Consider the following 19,044-nt stretch of genomic DNA (forward strand, 5'->3'; position numbering starts at 1 on the left):
CTCAGGATTGCGTGGACTACGGCAGACAGGTGAGTATATGTTGGTTTATTATTTTACATTTTTTTATGAGACGAGGGCATCGGGGATTTGGTGTTAGGCGAGTATAATGTTTTTTTATTTTATATGTATGTAATTACAGTATCTTTTTTTTTTTTAAACTGTGAGCACAGGCACCGACTGAAGTTCCTAAGGCTATGTGCACACGTAGGAAGGGGGCTGCGGGTTTTCCCGCAGCGGATTTGATAAATCTGCAGGGCAAACCCGCTGCGGTTATCCCTGCAGATTTATCACGTTTTGTCTTGCGGGTTCTGCTGTGGGTTTAATCCTGCACTTGTTTTACTATTGATGCTGCATATGCAGCATCAATAGTAATGTTAAAAATAATAAAAAATAATGATATACTCACCCTCTGACGTCCCGATCTCCTCGGCACTGCACGAGGCCGTCCGGTTCCAAAGATGCTATGCGAGAAGGACCTTCGTGACGTCACGGTCATGTGACCGTGACGTCACCGCAGGCCCTGCTCGCATAGCAACCTGAGACCGGACGGCCGCGTGCAGCGCTGGGAGGTGATTGTATCATTTTTTATTTTAATTCTTTTTTTTTTTTCTTACACAAATATGGTTCCCAGGGCCTGGAGGAGAGTCTCCTCTCCTCCACCCTGGGTGCCATCTGCACATTATCCGCATTACTTCCCGCATGGTGTGCACAGCCCCATGCGGGAAGTAAGCGGATCAATGCATTCCTATGTGTGCAGAACCGCCGTGATTCTGCACAAAGAAGTGACATGCTGCGGATTATAAACCACTGCGTTCCCGCGTGGTTTTTCCCGCAGCATGTGCACAGCGGTTTGAGGTTTCCATAGGGTTTACATGTTACTGTAAACGCAATGGAAACTGCAGCGGACCCGCAGTGGCAAAATCGCTGCGGTTCCGCGGTAAAAACCGCAAAGTGTGAACATGGCCTAAGTCTCCCATCAGCAGCACTTGCTGTCACTGTTATCAGTGACAGCAGACGTAGCCCGATGGGAGTAGTCTCATCAGCCCACGCCTGCTAACCTGCAGTAAGCTTTTTGCCACAGGTCACGGCTGCGGGTCACAGTCACAGCTGTGGGGTCACGCTGACATCTGACAGCATTACCCAACAGAGCTCTAACCAATGGTAGCATTACCGCCAATAAGAACCAAAAACGCAAACAAAAACTAAGTAAATCTGCAAACATTTTTATACTTGCGTTTTCGTGCGGATATGACGGACTCAACTGAAGTCAATGGATGAAAAACATTGCAGAAACGCACAAAGAATTGACATGCTGCAGAAAAAAATGCGAATACTTAAGGAATTTTACTGATCATGTGCACAACACTTCAGGATTGTCATGGAATTAGCTTGCATAAGGATTCCATAGCGTTTTTGGCCCAATTCCGTGCAGAAGAAACGCAGCAAAACGCATCAAAAACGCACAGTGTACACAGAGCCTTAAGGCCGAATTCAGACGTCCATTTATCACATTAAAGAGTATGGATTATGATTTATGGACTAAATTGCTCGTCTCCTGAACCCGTCCAAACAGAATATCAAGTTTGGGTCAGAAGACCCATGGTCAGTCACAAAATCGTGGTCCAAACTCAGTCCTCAACAACCTCATTAGCCATATATGAGGCTATCAAATTTACACAGGAGACCCTGGGCTGGTCCGTGACACACGGATGTGTGAGTCCGGTCTGAGGCCGACTGCCACCTTCCTTCCCAGACAGAGGTGTCCAATAGTTTGGTTAATTATTTCATAGTGAAGCTATATAGCTTTCTCTGCAGGTGGAACGATCGCTGGTAAACCTTTCTTGTGTGTATCGGTCACCACTAACACTGGTGATGGCCCGATGAGTATCCTCCTCTGTCGTTTCCTCGTGTAACATATCATTATGGCGTCCCCTCCGCCTGCCCGGCCCCCGAATGTGAATCCCCTTGGTGTGACCTCCCAAACCCTCAGCTGAACCATGGCTTTCCCTTCCAGCACTGCTGCGGTGCGGCCACGATCTGCATGCGGTGGAGGTGTGTGATGTGAGCGCCGTTATTTACGCTCTGCTGCCACTCAAGTGTTAAGTTCATGTACAGCCCGGAGTAAAACACAGATCCCGAAATGTGCCGTCCATCGGGGAGTTCATTAGTAAATAGCTGAAGGCTGATTGCTTTTGGTTATTCTGTTTCCAGCACATTCAATCATTTTTACTGTACCGGGCCCCAGCACAAAGCTTTGTGGGAGCTCAGGGCGACGGGCGTGAACACTGGCAAGATTGATGGGCTGGATTACAATTTGAAGGGTTAATGCGGCACAGTGTAAATGTTGTGCTACGGGACAGAACTGCCGAGCGCTAAGAAAGAGGAAGACGCATTTGTTAAATTAATCCTTTCCTTGGGTCTTATGTTTACACTTGGAAAAGATGATATAGCGATTTTTGCAGATTATATTATTCACTCATTAATATGTAGTCTTATTCTGGGGAGAAAAAAAAAAAAACACTACAAAAATAACTTTAACCCCCGAAGGAGTGGTCTCTTTGGGGCCATCAAGACCAAGCAATTTCTTTTCTTTTCATATTTTTAATTATGCATTACAAAAGCTATATTGTTTTTTTAATTTCTTTAATTCCTCAATTTATTCTTGGGTGTGTATATATAATAACTTAAAAAAACAAAGTTGAGTGCAATTTTATTTCCATTAACCCCTAAGAAATAAATTACATTTATATGTGTACATGTGTCTATATACCGTATATACACATAGATAGATAGATAGATAGATAGATAGATAGATAGATAGATAGATAGATAGATAGATTTCAATTTTTTATTTCTCTACTTTTTTCTTAAATAAAAAATAAATAAAAGCAATACATATATTTGGTTTTCAATTTACCAGAAATACATTTTTTTTTTTTTTTTAAGGGGGGGGGGGGGGGGACTCAAAATTGCACTTTCAATTCTTTTTTTTTTTTATTATTTGTTTCTTTTTGTATTTGTTATAAATGCTTATATTATATTTATCTGTTTGCCTTTTTTTTTTTTTTTTTTTTTTTTTTTTAATATAAGTGAGTAAGAAGCAGAGCGCTATGTGGTTCAGCCAAAATCACCTATCCAAAGGACAAGTGAAATTGCATTGGTCAGTGGGGATCCGACTGCTGGCAGACCGGGGCAATCACTCCACACATACTTTACGGGGGGCTGCAGCGGGAATGAATGGCGCGGCGGTTGAGCGTGTGCACTACTGCTCCGTTCTAACGGGTGTAACAGTGCCCTCTTCTGCCATCAGAGGGGGAACAAGCGGCCAACCCCCATCACCTTGAAAAGGTAATAAATGGGTTATTCAATTAAAATAAGTTAACATTTTATAGCTTCAAACTAGTTTTAACAATTCTTGAGTTACTGTACTTTGAATATTTTTTTTTTATATAGAAATTTAAAAAAATTGTTCTTTTTCTGCGGATTTTTAATCAACGTTACTGTCCTTTGTCTGACTGCCTTTATTATTTCTTTTGCTTTTTTTTTTTTTAATCCCACTGTAGGACTCAGAGTGGCTTGTCTTTGTTAAACCCCTAATTGCCATGGTCAACCATCAGCAACGCGAGAAAGACCACCAAAAATCCAATCTCTCTGTCAACTCCTCAGAAGTTACTATTGACCATAGACTTTAAAGGGATAGACAGCTGAGACCTTACATTACTCCGATGCTGCTCGGCTTTATATATTAATAATAATAATAATTTTTATTTATATAGCGCCAACATATTCCGCAGCGCTTTACAAATTATAGAGGGGACTTGCACAGACAATAGACATTACAGCATAACAGGAATACAGTTCAAAACAGATACCAGGAGGAGTGAGGTCCCTGCTCGCAAGCTTACAGACTATGAGGAAAAGGGGAGACACGAGAGGTGGATGGTAACAATTGCTTTAGTTATTCGGACCGGCCATAGTGTAAGGCTCGGGTGTTCATGTAAAGCTGCATGAACCAGTTAACTGCCTAAGTATGTAGCAGTACAGACACAGAGGGCTATTAACTGCATAAAGTGAATGAGAACAATTTTTTTTTTTTTTTTTTTTTTTTTTTTTAAGTAGGCCACACAGGGATCCTTACATTAATGCATTGAGGCGGTAGGCCAGTCTGAACAAATGAGTTTTTAGGGCACGCTTAAAACTGTGGGGATTGGGGATTAATCGCATTAACCTAGGTAGTGCATTCCAAAGAATCGGCGCAGCACGTGTAAAGTCTTGGAGACGGGAGTGGGAGGTTCTGATTATTGAGGATGCTAACCTGAGGTCATTAGCGGAGCGGAGGGCACGGGTAGGGTGGTAGACTGAGACCAGAGAGGAGATGTAGGGTGGTGCTGAGCCATGGAGTGCTTTGTGGATGAGGGTAGTAGTTTTGTACTGGATTCTTGAGTGGATGGGTAGCCAGTGTAATGACTGGCACAAGGTAGAGGCATCGGTGTAACGGTTGGTGAGGAATATGATCCTGGCAGCAGTATTCAGGACAGATTGGAGCGGGGAGAGTTTGGTAAGAGGGAGGCCGATTAGTAGAGAGTTACAATAGTCCAGACGAGAATGAATAAGTGAAACAGTAAGAGTTTTTGCAGAGTTGAAAGTACGACCCATTAAACGCTAAAATATGGCAAGTACTTGGGCAACACGCAGATGACATCCAGGTGCTAGCCACTTTTTAACAAACCCAGTCACTTGATTGGGTGGGACGATCTGCAAATTGGACGTCTCAGTTTTCCTTTTTGCAGACAATACATTAGCAAAGAAAAAAAAAACAGCTTGTAGACTATAATGCGCAAGTTTTCTATTCATGAAAATCAGAGATGGACTACATGTGAAACACTCAAGTGTGAATAGAGTCCAACATACAAGTATTGCAGCGAATTCACTGCAGAAAGATCTGCCATGTGTTGACCTACATACCGCTCCTGAGGCAGATAATCCTCGGCCTAGGGCAGCCTGCGGGGCAATCCTCGGCCTAGGGCAGCCTGCGGGGCAATCCTCGGCCTAGGGCAGCCTGCGGGGCAATCCTCGGCCTAGGGCAGCCTGCGGGGCAATCCTCGGCCTAGGGCAGCCTGCGGGGCAATCCTCGGCCTAGGGCAGCCTGCGGGGCAATCCTCGGCCTAGGGCAGCCTGCGGGGCAATCCTCGGCCTAGGGCAGCCTGCGGGGCAATCCTCGGCCTAGGGCAGCCTGCGGGGCAGTCCTCGGCCTAGGGCAGCCTGCGGGGCAATCCTCGGTCTAGGGCAGCCTGCAGATTCTCTTTGAGCTACTTTCTAAAATACTTTGTATTTCTTACCTTATTAAGAGCCGATTGCTGTCAGTAAATAGTGATATTCTTAATTACATGATAATAAAAAATATCTATCATGACATTCATTATGGAAACCCAACAAATCAGATATTAGAGGGTTATTAAAATAAATGCCATACACAAGGGGGGATAACGTGCTTATTGCTGGGGTCCGACAGCCATCCAGAGATTGGGGTGCTGCGCTCGGTCTTGAATAGAGTGGAAGCACCACGCTCGACCTTCTCTTCATTCATTGTCAATAGGACTGCCGGAGAAAGCCGGGCACAGTGCTCAGGCACCCTCACAGACAATGAATGGAGAGGAGGTCGAGCGTACACGCACAACTCTGCTACATTCAAGCCCCGTTCTTGGGGGATTTAAATTCCTGATCTAGAGATCACGCGATGACCCTGCGGCTGGGACCCTCAGCAATCCGTTCGATAACCCCAACTCAATGGATAGGGGGGTAACTGTAACCTTTAATGCCGTATGTAATCAATCTGACCCCCAACAATATTTTGCGGACATCGGAAAAGGTCACAACGTTGTCAGACTCACATAAAACAGTTACAAGTCAGCGTAGAGCAGAGGGGACTTGATGACTACATCACAAGCCTTTCTCCTGCTCCATCCATGGACGTACCACATCTGGGCTCCTGAGGGGACCCTTTCATGAACAGCATACAAGGGGCCACGTTGATCAGCTTCTTCAGCCGCACATTGATGTCTTCCTTCGGAGCGCTGTTGGAGGTAGCTGGGGGAGAAGCGTTTGATGCGTGGCGCTGGACCCGTTTGGTCAACTCGGGTGCATGGGCCCCGTCTAACCTGTCAATCTTCTGAGAATTCTAGGACAGAAAAAAGAAGGATAAGAAGCCTGAGCATCAAAGGCAGATACTACAAGAGGGGAACGCAAGTCTCGGGGGCTACAGCCTTCATTCTAACTTGTCAATTAAACAGCTGCAAAATTGCTACCCTGGTGTAATAAGTGATACGAGCGTCACCACAAAATCCAGAAAACGAACGAGAAACATCTCAAATGTAGTCAACGCATCAAAGCCCGACCTTCATAATAACATCTGTAGAGGATTCGGGAAAGGTGACAGATTGGGGGACGTTTTACTCACCAATATCCAAGAATTCTGGCTCCAATTTTGCCAAAATCTGACGTACATGCAGTCCGCCGAATTTGGGGGGGTTGCTTATATTTATGGCATTTTTTTTTTCATTGGGGAGGCGCAGCAAATGAAAGATTTAAATTGAGCTAAAATTTCAGGAATGGGTTAATGCCGGGTGCCATTATTTTGACACCATTCATCCTTTGTGGTACTTTTCAAGTCACTTTTTTTCCCCACATTTTGTTGTATCCGATGTCGTTTGCTGCATCAAGTTCTTCAAAATGGAGAATGCGGTTCATGATTATTTGCTCAAAATGATCCCTTTTTTTTTTTTTTTCCATCTTCTGCTGAAATGTCATTATTTGAGAAAAAATTTCAGGCGCACGTATAATAGCTCCAACGAGGCGAGGGGGGAGAAGGGACGGAGACTTGAGTACATCTGCACAAAAAAAGTGTTGCACGTGACGACTTGTGGCGCACAAATCTGGAAAATAAAAACTATGGCCACATTGGTGAACAAGAAAAATAAATAAATAAAAAAAGATTTAAAGGCACAAATTTAAAAAAAGAATTTGGTGCAAATTTAAAAGAAAAAAAAAAAAAAAAAGCAGAAATGCAACCATGAATGATCGCTGCAGCCAAGAACCACCAATAAATGTGTCCAATGTGCCCGGCAAGATGTAGGCACCAATGTGATATATTGGGGGTAGTTTCTGCTGCCTCTTTTAGGCCAGTACTAATGAATCTACCCCACTGAGATTGGCATAGTACTGGGCCTGGGGGGCACTTACCATATATTTTCCTGTGACGGCTCCTTTAAAGGGATGTTTCCAGCTTACTAAATTGTGTCTTAATTCTAGGGCCCTAACTGATCCCAAGGAACATGGTGTAGGGATGTCACTACTTTAGTAATTGGACACATTTGTGCTCCTGGCCACCCGACTGAGAGTACCATTCACTTGAATGGAGCCGTTCTGCAGCGGTGGGCTTAAGACCACCGCTGGGCAACAGAAAAGCAATAAAGTGGAGGTGCTGCCGCCTCTTCATTCTCAAGATCAGCGCCAATATTTAATGGGAATGGAATACCCCATTGACTGTGTATTTTGGTTTCTGTTTAATAAAACAAAAAAAAAGACAACTCTCTTTAATCACCCTCCCCAGGTCCAGCGCCAAGTGTTCACTGCTGCTCCTGGTGTCTGTTATTGTATTGCAGCGCAGATGTCATAACACTGCTGCAAATAACTGGTATGACAGCTGTGCAGCCAATCAGCGCTGCAGACAATAACGGGGACCAGCGGCAAAGACTCGATGCTGGACCAGGGGAGGGTGAGTAAAACGGTTTGCTTTTTTTTAGACCTATATTACCCTGTGTAACAACAAAGCAAACTACGTAAAGGCATCGCGTTTGGCCATTGAAGAGTTAAAAAAAAGTTCACCGAATGCAAGGAAATGAAAAGATTCTCAGTGTTCAAAAAGATGCAGGAAAAAAAAAAAAAAGTGTTATTGACCATCCTGGCCAATAGAGGGGGATGTAGACCCACAAAACACCATGATCTTCGTGAGAGAACTTACAGAAACTCCAACGCTCGGCACAGATACATTTTTTGTTCTTAACAATTCCATGGAAAATTATCATTATATACAGTAGTTACAAAAAGAGCAAATTGTGTCTGTTCACATGTGGCTGACATGCTGAAAGCATTGGCTCTGTGTGGACTCGGCTCACAAGTTTGCACCTCTTTACATTTTGGGGGGCAAGAGTTTAGGGACTGGTAATTTTTTTTATTTTTTATATTGATGGAATGTGCAAGGTTGTTCTTAGAATTTATTTTGCTACTAAACTATGGGCAAAGACTGTACAGAAGTCTTGGCGAGACATCAGGAACGTTTCACCTTCACAAGCATTTTTTTTCTACTACATGTTTAAAATGAATGACAGTAGCTACAATGTCTGTATGTTTCTACGGTAACAGACTACAAACGAACCCTGTGTAGTCAGATGATACAGTCACAATCCCATCTGCTCCCTCTCGTTTTGGTTGGTTACTTTGCAGTAGGGCGCAGATGGCATTATAACGGCACAATCTGCTCACAGTGCGTCACTGTAGCTGAAGACGCACAACAACAGAAAAAATGTAATTTCAATTATTCGCATACGGGTTTATTTTTAGGCTTGGTTCACACTTATCCTGCACTCTACGTTGAGCACTGCATCGGGTTTCCATGTAAATACAAATGTAAAAATGGGAGTCAAATGGAAGCACGACAGGACCATTTATTATAATTAGGAAAATGGGGGTCAATGTAGTCTGGTATTGGCAGTGACATTTTTAGGTGGACAGAAAAGTAGACAAAGAATCTAATGCATCAGCCTGGAAAATATAGGATACTGCCAGATCAGGCCAAAGTGCCTCCATCTGTATCATTATTCTGAATGGCTCCGTCAGGTTTTCTTTGTTTCAATCCTGTTTTTTCGGAAATTTAGACGGAAACCCCAAAGCTACGCTCAGCATAGAGAACAGTATAAATGCAAACTAGATGCACTGGAACAAATGTAAAAAAATGTTAATATTTGTCCAAACATACATACATACATACATCTATAGACACATCTCCACACACACAAATTATCCATTTCCGTTGTGTTTCCTACCTTAAAAAACAAGAACGTTGGCACAGAGGTGATCTCGTACTTCTCCGACACTTCAGGAATGGCTTCGGCTTCAAGCTTCAAATAATAAAAAAGGAGGAAGAAAAAAAAAAAGAAGAAAAAAAAACTATAATGTTGAAGTAATTTTATTTTCATGTCCCTTTTTATGGCACGTTTAGAAAACCCTCGCAGGGATACTTGGGATGTTTAAAATGGAGTTGAATGCAAAACTTTGCAAGTCATTTGCATTTAAATGAGGCTCGCCAGGCTGCCCCTGTCATCCACTGAGCCTGCACTATGACAAAACAGGTTCAAGGGTTCTTATTTTGTTGCACATTTCAAAAGATGCCCCGAGGCTGCAAATAAAAATTTTTTGGTGCACTAGTGACCTAGTAAATTTTCAATCATATGCAGCTACTACTATATTGAAATCCATAAATCACTGACCCCAGTTATGTCATGATTACAGTGCTTATTTTCTGCCCACAGCAATTCTAGCTGTTTGCTCTATTGACTAATTTCGAGAGGCAGTACATCAAGACTGACATTTGCAGCTCTCTGCAAATTATGAAGCAAAAGGAAAAAAAAAAAAAAAAGAAAAAAGCGAAGGGAAAGGAGAATTTCTTCAATAAGCTATTGATGTCGGGTAAATTTTACGCTTAACCCTTCGTGCCGCAGCTCGTTTCTAAGCAGAACAATGAGCGATAACGCTCAGTAATTATTAAAGACAAATGGTGGCAGGTGATCGAACATTAGTGAGTCGGAGGAGCAGGGTTTTCGGGAAAGGACAGTTTAGAATTGATGCGACAGCTTTTTAATATTGCTCCTTAATCTGCATGTCCTTTATGTTATGTTGTATTAAGCCTCGTTCCCATTTCCCTCCATTAATGCATGCACGGTACAAGCGGCACCAGCTGTCGAAATGTGGCGTTAGAGGGGCAAGGCAATGGGAGTGAAGGGAAGAAATGGCCGGGAAATGTGCTGGAGAGCGACACAGGAACCACATGGGGCAGTCTGTCTCCACTCCAGTTCCCAAATACCCATCTATAACTTATGACTGTCCTACGGAAGGAAAAAAAGAAAAAATGAAGGTGTGATAAGTGATAACTTGCGGATCATTAGTGACCCGACTGCTGTGATCCCCACCTGGTTCTCAGAATATCCCCCGCCCTTCTAATAATCCGGAAGCCGCACACAGACCCCAACGCTCCAATCACTTTGGCACTGCCAGAGATCTACAGGAATCCTAAGGAGAATGAACAGAGTGGCGCACGCCATTCCCCATGGAGCATTTCAAAATACATTTGTAAGGATCAGTAAGGGTCTCACTGGAAAGACCCCCAACGATTCTTCACTTATTACAGATCCCTTTAACCCCTTCCCGACCCATGACGCCACGTAGGCGTCATGAAAGTCGGTGCCAATCCGACCCATGACGCCTATGTGGCGTCATGGCGGGAATGCTTCCCTGCGGGTCCGGTGACCGGGGTCATTCAAATGTCACCGTACCCGCAGGTGCAGGGGGACCTGTACTTCACCCCAGGGGGGGTGGCTTTGCCCCCCCCCCGGGTCTACGATCGCTCCTGGTGACCTTTTTTTAACCCCCTCCAGCTCTGATTGGAGCTAGCGTCCATGTGACGCTAGCACTCCAATCAGAGCTGGAGGGGCGGAGAAAAACAGTGTCTGCCTCGCTCCTCAGCTTCATCCCATCCGTGGAAGCTGAGGAGCGAGGAGCGAGGTGCCCGACTGCACACCTGCCCCCCCAGACACCGCGATCGCCGCCGCCGCCGCTGCTGCATACCGCTTGAGAGCGCCGCCGCCGTATCCCCCACTGCTACCGCCGCCTCCCCCACTGCTACCGCCAGTACCACCGCTGCTGCTGAGGACAGGTACCTCCCCTCTCCTGTCCTCCACTCCCCCCAACCTCCGGTCCCTCCCCCCTGCTCCCCCCGATCATCCCCCAGCCCCCCTTTATCATCAGCTCCTGCTCTATTTTCTTTTCTCCTATCGCCCCCTGCATCTGTTAGCCCCTCCTCCCCTGGTGATCACCCTCTTTAGTGATCACTGCTAATCACCCCCTGCCCCCCCCTGATCACTCCCTACCCCCCCGATCACCCCCTGCCCCCCCCTGTCCACCTGATCACCCCCTGCCCCCCTTTATCACCTGCTGCTGCTGCTGTGTTTTCTCTCCTACTGCCCCCTGCGTCTGTCAGCCCCTCCTCCCCTGGTGATCACCCTCTTCAGTGATCACCGCTAATCACCCCCTGCCCCCCCCTGCTCACCCCTACCCCCCCTGATCACCCCCTGCCCCCCCTGTCCACCTGATCACCCCTCTGCCCCCCTTCATCACCCGCTGCTGCTGTGTTTTCTTCTCTCCTACCGCGTTTGCGTCTGTCAGCCCCTCCTCCCCTGGTGATCACCCTCTTCAGTGATCACTGCTAATCACCCCCTGCCCCCCCCTGCTCACCCCCTACCCCCCCGATCACCCCCTGCCCCCCCCTGTCCACCTGATCACCCCTCTGCCCCCCTTCATCACCCGCTGCTGCTGTGTTTTCTTCTCTCCTACCGCGTTTGCGTCTGTCAGCCCCTCCTCCCCTGGTGATCACCCTCTTCAGTGATCACTGCTAATCACCCCCTGCCCCCCCCCCTGATCACTCCCTACCCCCCCGATCACCCCCTGCCCCCCCCTGTCCACCTGATCACCCCCTGCCCCCCTTTATCACCTGCTGCTGCTGCTGTGTTTTCTCTCCTACTGCCCCCTGCGTCTGTCAGCCCCTCCTCCCCTGGTGATCATCCTCTTCAGTGATCACCGCTAATCACCCCCTGCCCCCCCCCCTGCTCACCCCTACCCCCCCTGATCACCCCCTGCCCCCCCTGTCCACCTGATCACCCCTCTGCCCCCCTTCATCACCCGCTGCTGCTGTGTTTTCTTCTCTCCTACCGCGTTTGCGTCTGTCAGCCCCTCCTCCCCTGGTGATCACCCTCTTCAGTGATCACCGCTAATCACCCCCTGCCCCCCCCTGCTCACCCCCTACCCCCCCTGATCACCCCCTGCCCCCCCTGTCCACCTGATCACCCCTCTGCCCCCCTTCATCACCCGCTGCTGCTGTGTTTTCTTCTCTCCTACCGCGTTTGCGTCTGTCAGCCCCTCCTCCCCTGGTGATCACCCTCTTCAGTGATCACCGCTAATCACCCCCTGCCCCCCCCTGCTCACCCCCTACCCCCCCTGATCACCCCCTGCCCCCCCTGTCCACCTGATCACCCCTCTGCCCCCCTTCATCACCCGCTGCTGCTGTGTTTTCTTCTCTCCTACCGCGTTTGCGTCTGTCAGCCCCTCCTCCCCTGGTGATCACCCTCTTCAGTGATCACCGCTAATCACCCCCTGCCTCCCCTGATCACTCCCTGCCAATACCCCCCCCCCCGGTCCACCTGATCACCCCTCTGCCACCCTTTATCACCTGCTGCTGTGTTTTCTTCTCTCCTACCGCCCCCTGCGTCTGTCATCCCCTCCTCCCCTGGTGATCACCCTCTTTAGTGATCACTGCTAATCACCCCCTGCCCCCCCTGATCACCCCCTACACCCCCTGATCACCCCCTGCCCCCCTGATCACCCCCTGCCCCCCTGATCACCTGCTGCTGCCAGCTTCATCTCCATCTGACGCTGCATCTCCTCAGCCCCCTCCTGTCCCCCCGCGCCTGACAGCCCCCCCGCGCCTGACAGCCCCCACGCGCGTCTGACAGCTCCCCGCACCTGATAGCCTCCTCCTGCAGAAGAGTTGCACCAAACACTCGCACATACACACGCACACGCAACACTATAATAAAGTTTAGATTTTTTTTTACACACGCACACGCACCACACACACAATGTCCCGCTCATCCCAGTCACAAAGGCTGTACTCAGCTGAGGAGGCATATTCCTTTCTTGCCTCCGAAGCTGATAGTGAGGGAGAGGACCCCACTTTTCTGTATTCCTCCCACTCTTCCTCCCCTAGTGACACCGACTCGCCACCCCCAAGATGTCGCAGGTCGAGAAATCGTCCGGAGCCCAGGGAAGGGGAGCCGGAGCCCAGGGGAGGAGAGTCGGAGCCAAGTGTAAGTGACCCCCAACCTAGTGCTAGTGACGCCCAACCTAGCACTAGTGCCCCCGTCTGGACCCCCGTCCCTGAAAACTTTGCTCCACGGATTCCTGATTTCATTCCCCAATCAGGAATCCAATTTGAGACTGCCAACCTCCGGGAGATAGACTTTTTCAAAGTCTTTTTCTCGGAGTCAATCGTCAGTCTCATTGTGGAGCAAACAAATTTGTACGCCCTGCAATTTTTTGCCCAAAACCCAAGTTCACCATTTTCTACTTGGAATCCCGTTGACTCCGTAGAAATGATGAAATATTGGGGACTGGTCCTTCACATGGGGATTGTGAAGAAACCAGAAATTTGCCAATAATGGAATACTGATATTTTATATCAAACTCCATTATATGGCATGGTTATGATACGCAAACGTTTTGAGGCGATTCATAAATTTCTCCACTTTAGGGACAATACGGACATCCTTCCTCGCGATGACCCGAATTTTGATAGACTGTTCAAAATTCGGCCGGTCATCGAACACTTCAGCAACAAGTTTGCTGAAGTGTACATTCCCCAAAGGGAAATTTGTGTGGATGAATCCCTCATCCACTTCAAAGGGAGGCTTCAGTTCCGTCAGTACCTGCCCAGCAAAAGGGCGAGGTACGGGATAAAACTCTACAAGATCTGTGAGAGTACCTCAGGGTACACTCTCAGCTTTAGAGTTTATCAAGGAAAGGACAGCAGTATCCAGCCCCCAGAATGTCCACCTGCTCTGGGGGTGAGTGGGAAAATAGTGTGGGATTTGGTCCACCCGCTGCTTGATAAAGGTTACTATCTGTACGTTGATAACTTTTATACAAGCATCCCACTCTTTCAATCCCTCTCTGCCAGAGCTACCGTCGCTTGCGGTACCGTGCGCAGAAACCAGAGGGGTTTACCTTTGTCACTAATTGAGCAGGTTCTCCCAAAGGGTGAGAGCCGGGCCCAATGTAGTGGCAACATGCTTGCGGTCAAGTTCAAAGACAAAAGGGACGTCTTTTTCTTGACAACAATCCATGGTCCCGGCACCACGGCCAGCACTGTTCGAGGTACCCCAGCACAGGTCCACAAACCGGACTGTGCGCTGGGGTACAACAAACACATGGGGGGAGTTGATCTTTCTGATCAAGTCCTCCAGCCCTATAGTGCCATGCGGAAGACGAAGGTGTGGTATAAAAAACTGGCTGTGCACATCGTACAAATGGCATTGTATAACGCATACGTGCTATCACGATGTGCAGGCCAGACCAACAACACCTTCCTTCAGTTCCAGGAGGCGGTGATAAAGGCCCTGATTGGAGGCGTGGAAGGAGCGGGCCCCAGCACTGCTGGAACTCAAGGTTCCCGTATGGTACCGGTGCAACATTTTCCCTGTGAGGGGAGAGCAAAAAAAAGGTGCCGGGTGTGCTATAAAAGGGGGATAAGAAGGGAAACTCGTTTCCAATGTGAAACGTGTCCCGACAAACCTGGACTGTGTTTGAATGAATGCTTCAGAATTCATCACACGTCCGTGGACTAGCCACATCCTGATATTCCACTACAGAACTCACCCACACCAGGCTGATATACACAACACCACACACACACACCAACCTGACGTACACTACACCACACCCCAACCTGACATACACTACACCACACACACCAACCTGACGTAGTGTGTCAGATTGGTGTGTGTGGCGTAGTGTACATCAGGTTGGTGTGTGGTGTGGTATAGTGTACGTCAGGTTGGTGTGTGTGTGTGGTGTACACTACACCACGCACACCTACCTGACGTACACTACACCACACCCCAACCTGACATACACTACACCACACACACCAACCTGATGTAGTGTGTCAGATTGGTGTGTGTGGCGTAGTGTACATCAGGTTGGTGTGTGGTGTGGTATAGTGTACGTCAGGTTGGTGTGTGTGTGTGTGTGTGTGTGTGTGTGTGTGTGTGTGTGTGTGTGTGTGTGTGTGTGTGTGTGTGTGGTGTACACTACACCACACACACCTACCTGACGTACACTACACCACACCCCAACCTGACATACACTACACCACACACACCAACCTGACGTAGTGTGTCAGATTGGTGTGTGTTGCGTAGTGTACATCAGGTTGGTGTGTGGTGTGGTATAGTGTACGTCAGGTTGGTGTGTGTGTGTGGTGTACACTACACCACACACACCTACCTGACGTACACTACACCACACACCAACCTAACATACACTACACAACCCAACCTGACGTAGTGTCAGGGTGTGTATGGCGTAGTGTACGTCAGTTTGGTGTGGTATAGTGTACGTCAGGTGTGTGTGTGTGTGTGTGTGTGTGTGGTTAATACTACACCACACACACACCAACCTGACATACACTACATACCTTCCATACACAACATAGTGTCCGCTAACGATTGGAGCTAATTTTTCATTCAAAAAGTGAAATGGCGCACCTTCCTTTCCGAGCTTTGCCGTGCGCCCAAACAGTGGTTTACCCCCACATGTGAGGTATCGGTGTACTCAGGAGATATTGCCCAACAAATTTTAGCATCCATTTTACCCTGATGCCTATGTGAAAATGAAAAAAATTGAGGCTAAAATAAAAATTTTGTGAAAAAAAAGTACTTTTTCATTTTTATGGATCAATTTGTGAAGCACCTCAAAGTGCTCAATATGCATCTAGATAAGTTCCTTGGGTGGTCTAGTTTCCAAAATGGGGTCATATGTGGGGGAGCTCCAATGTTTAGGCACACGGCGGCTCTCCAAACGTGACATGGTGTCCGCTAACGATGGAGATAATTTTTCATTCAAAAAGTCAAATGGCGCTCCTTCCCTTCCGAGCCTTACCATGTGCCCAAACAGTGGTTTACCCCCACATGTGAGGTATCGGTGTACTCAGGAGAAATTGCCCAACAAATTTTAGGATCCATTTTATCCTGTTGCCCATGTGAAAATGAAAAAATTGAGGCTAAAAGAATTTTTTTGTGAAAAAAAAGTACTTTTTCATTTTTACGGATCAATTTCTGAAGCACCTGGGGGTTCAAAGTGCTCACTATGCATCTAGATAAGTTCCTTGGGGCGTCTAGTTTCCAAAATGGGGTCACTTGTGGGGGAGCTCCAATTTTTAGGCACATGGGGGCTCTCCAAATGTGACATGGTGTCCGCTAAAGAGTGCAGCCAATTTTTCATTCAAAAAGTCAAATGGCGCTCCTTCCCTTCCAAGCCCTGCGCCCAAACAGTGGTTTACCCCCACATATGAGGTATCAGCGTACTCAGGACAAATTGGACAACAACTTTCGTGGTTCAGTTTCTCCTTTTACCATTGGGAAAATAAAAAAATTGTTGCTGAAAGATCATTTTTGTGACTAAAAAGTTAAATGTTCATTTTTTCCTTCCATGTTGCTTCTGCTGCTGTGAAGCACCTGAAGGGTTAATAAACTTCTTGAATGTGGTTTTGAGCACCTTGAGGGGTGCAGTTTTTAGAATGGTGTCACTTTTGGGTATTTTCAGCCATATAGACCCCTCAAACTGACTTCAAATGTGAGGTGGTCCCTAAAAAAAATGGTTTTGTAAATTTCGTTGTAAAAATTAGAAATCGCTGGTCAAATTTTAACCCTTATAACTTCCTAGCAAAAAAAAAATTTTGTTTCCAAAATTGTGCTGATGTAAAGTAGACATGTGGGAAATGTTATTTATTAACTATTTTGTGTCACATATCTCTCTGGTTTAACAGAATAAAAATTCAAAATTTGAAAATTGCGAAATTTTCAAAATTTTCACCAAATTTCCAATTTTTTCACACATAAACGCAAAAATTATCGACCTAAATTTACCACTAACATGAAGCCCAATATGTCACGAAAAAACAATCTCGGAACCGCTAAGATCCGTTGAAGCGTTCCTGAGTTATTACCTCATAAAGGGACACTGGTCAGAATTGCAAAAAATGGCAAGGTCTTTAAGGTCAAAATAGGCTGGGTCATGAAGGGGTTAAAGAACTACTACTAGTACTACTACTAGAACTACTACTACTTTAACTACTACTACTAGAACTACTACTACTACTAGTAGAACTACTACTAGAACTTCTACTACAACTACTACTACTAGAACTACTACTACTAGAACTATTACTACTACTAGAACTATTACTACTACTAGAACTATTACTACTACTAGAACTAGAAATACTACTAGTAGAACTACTACTAGAACTTCTACTACTAGAACTTCTACTACTAGAACTACTACTACTAGAACTACTACTACTAGAACTACTACTACTAGAACTACTACTACTAGAACTACTACTACTAGAACTACTACTACTATTAGTAGAACTACTACTACTAGAACTACTACTACTACTATTAGTAGAACTACTACTACTACTAGAACTACTAGTAGAACTACTACTAGAACTACTACTACTAGAACTACTACTACTAGAACTACTACTACTAGAACTAATACTACTAGAACTACTACTAGAACTACTACTACTAGACCTACTAGAACAACTACTACTAGAACTACTACTACTAGAACTACTACTACTAGAACTACTACTACAGTCTAATTATTGTGCAAAATCCTGTATCTTAATCATTTTAGACCCCAAATCCAGCGATGTATCACTTACTATTCTGTGCGTTACGGTTTCAATAAATTCAGTGTTTTATCAACAGAAGATTATCACTGAAGGACTAATTGTCTCATGCCTCCTGGTCCAACCATGCCCCCAGCACTGATTGGCTGCTTTCTGTGTAATGACAGAATGCCGCTAATCAGTGGTGTGGGCGGGTTATACACAGCTCAGCATTCCGAGCTCTGCTAATCCGTAGCAGAGAAACCTGTGATTCTATCACACTGCTGCACCCAGTATACTACTAAGCGACACATCGCTGGGAATCCGGGTCTCTGTTCCTACATAAAGCTGCTGACAGATTATATCACAAAAAACTGCTGACTGATTCAATTTAATAATAAAGTACAGGTCAGGGTCACATGAATAGCTACAACATGTGTTATGAACTGGTGCTTTAGGAGCAACATGGGACGAACTCTGAAGGAGGTGGTACCTGTACTGACCGCAGTCCCTAAGCTCAACACAACACTAGAAGTAGCCGTGGGATGCTCCTGTCACTCCCTGGGCACCTCGTCACAGCCTAAGAGCTAACTACCCCTAAAGATAGAAACAGGAAAACTATCTTGCCTCAGAGAAAATCCCCAAAGGATAGATAGCCCCCCACAAGTAATGACTGAGTGGAGAGGGAAAAGACATACACAGAATGAAACCAGGATGTAGCACAGGAGGCCAGCCTAGCTAGATAGAAAGGACAGGATAGGATACTGTGCGGTCAGTATTGAAAACTACAAAAATCCACACAGTTTACAAAAGTCTCCACACCTGACTAAAGGTGTGGAGGGTAAATCTGATTCCCAGAGCTTCCAGCTTAACTGAATTAATCCATACTGACAAGCTGGACAAAACATAGAATGCACAGAACGAATAAGTCCACAACATGTGGACAGAAAAGAGCAAAGCAAGGACTTTTCTTTGCAGAACTGGTCAGTATATCAGGGAAATCCAAGAGAGATGTGAATCCAACCAGGAACCATTGACAAGTGGCACTGGCTGAAGGAAGAGCCAGGCATAAATAGCCGAGCAGAAAGACAATCAGTGGAAGCAGCTGCAGACTGCTAAATCCAAGGAGCAGCCATTCCACTTAAAACCACCGGAGGGAGCCCAAGAGCGGAATTCACAACAAACATGGTCCATCCACATGCAGAGGACTACAACATAGCATCTCCTGGTCGGCCTGATGCCAGGGTCCATTCCTGATG

At 46.3% G+C, this 19,044-nt stretch overlaps 1 protein-coding gene across 2 annotated transcripts in view; it reads right to left on the reverse strand.

Moving 5' to 3' along the window:
* Positions 1–19,044, reverse strand: part of GLRX3 (glutaredoxin 3) — a 41,719-nt gene that overhangs the window by 17,785 nt on the left and 4,890 nt on the right. Inside the window, exons 3-4 of one of the 2 annotated variants that reach the window (XM_069753903.1) lie at positions 9,102–9,176; positions 5,977–6,178 (exon numbers count right to left, since the gene is read on the reverse strand). In XM_069753903.1, coding sequence (XP_069610004.1) covers positions 5,977–6,178; positions 9,102–9,176 — 277 coding nt within the window. The remainder of the gene's footprint in view (positions 1–5,976; positions 6,179–9,101; positions 9,177–19,044) is intronic. The other variant, XM_069753904.1, reaches the window with a different exon arrangement.

This window comes from Ranitomeya imitator, chromosome 2 (assembly GCF_032444005.1).
Source record: "Ranitomeya imitator isolate aRanImi1 chromosome 2, aRanImi1.pri, whole genome shotgun sequence".
In the NCBI taxonomy this organism is placed as follows: domain Eukaryota; kingdom Metazoa; phylum Chordata; class Amphibia; order Anura; family Dendrobatidae; genus Ranitomeya; species Ranitomeya imitator.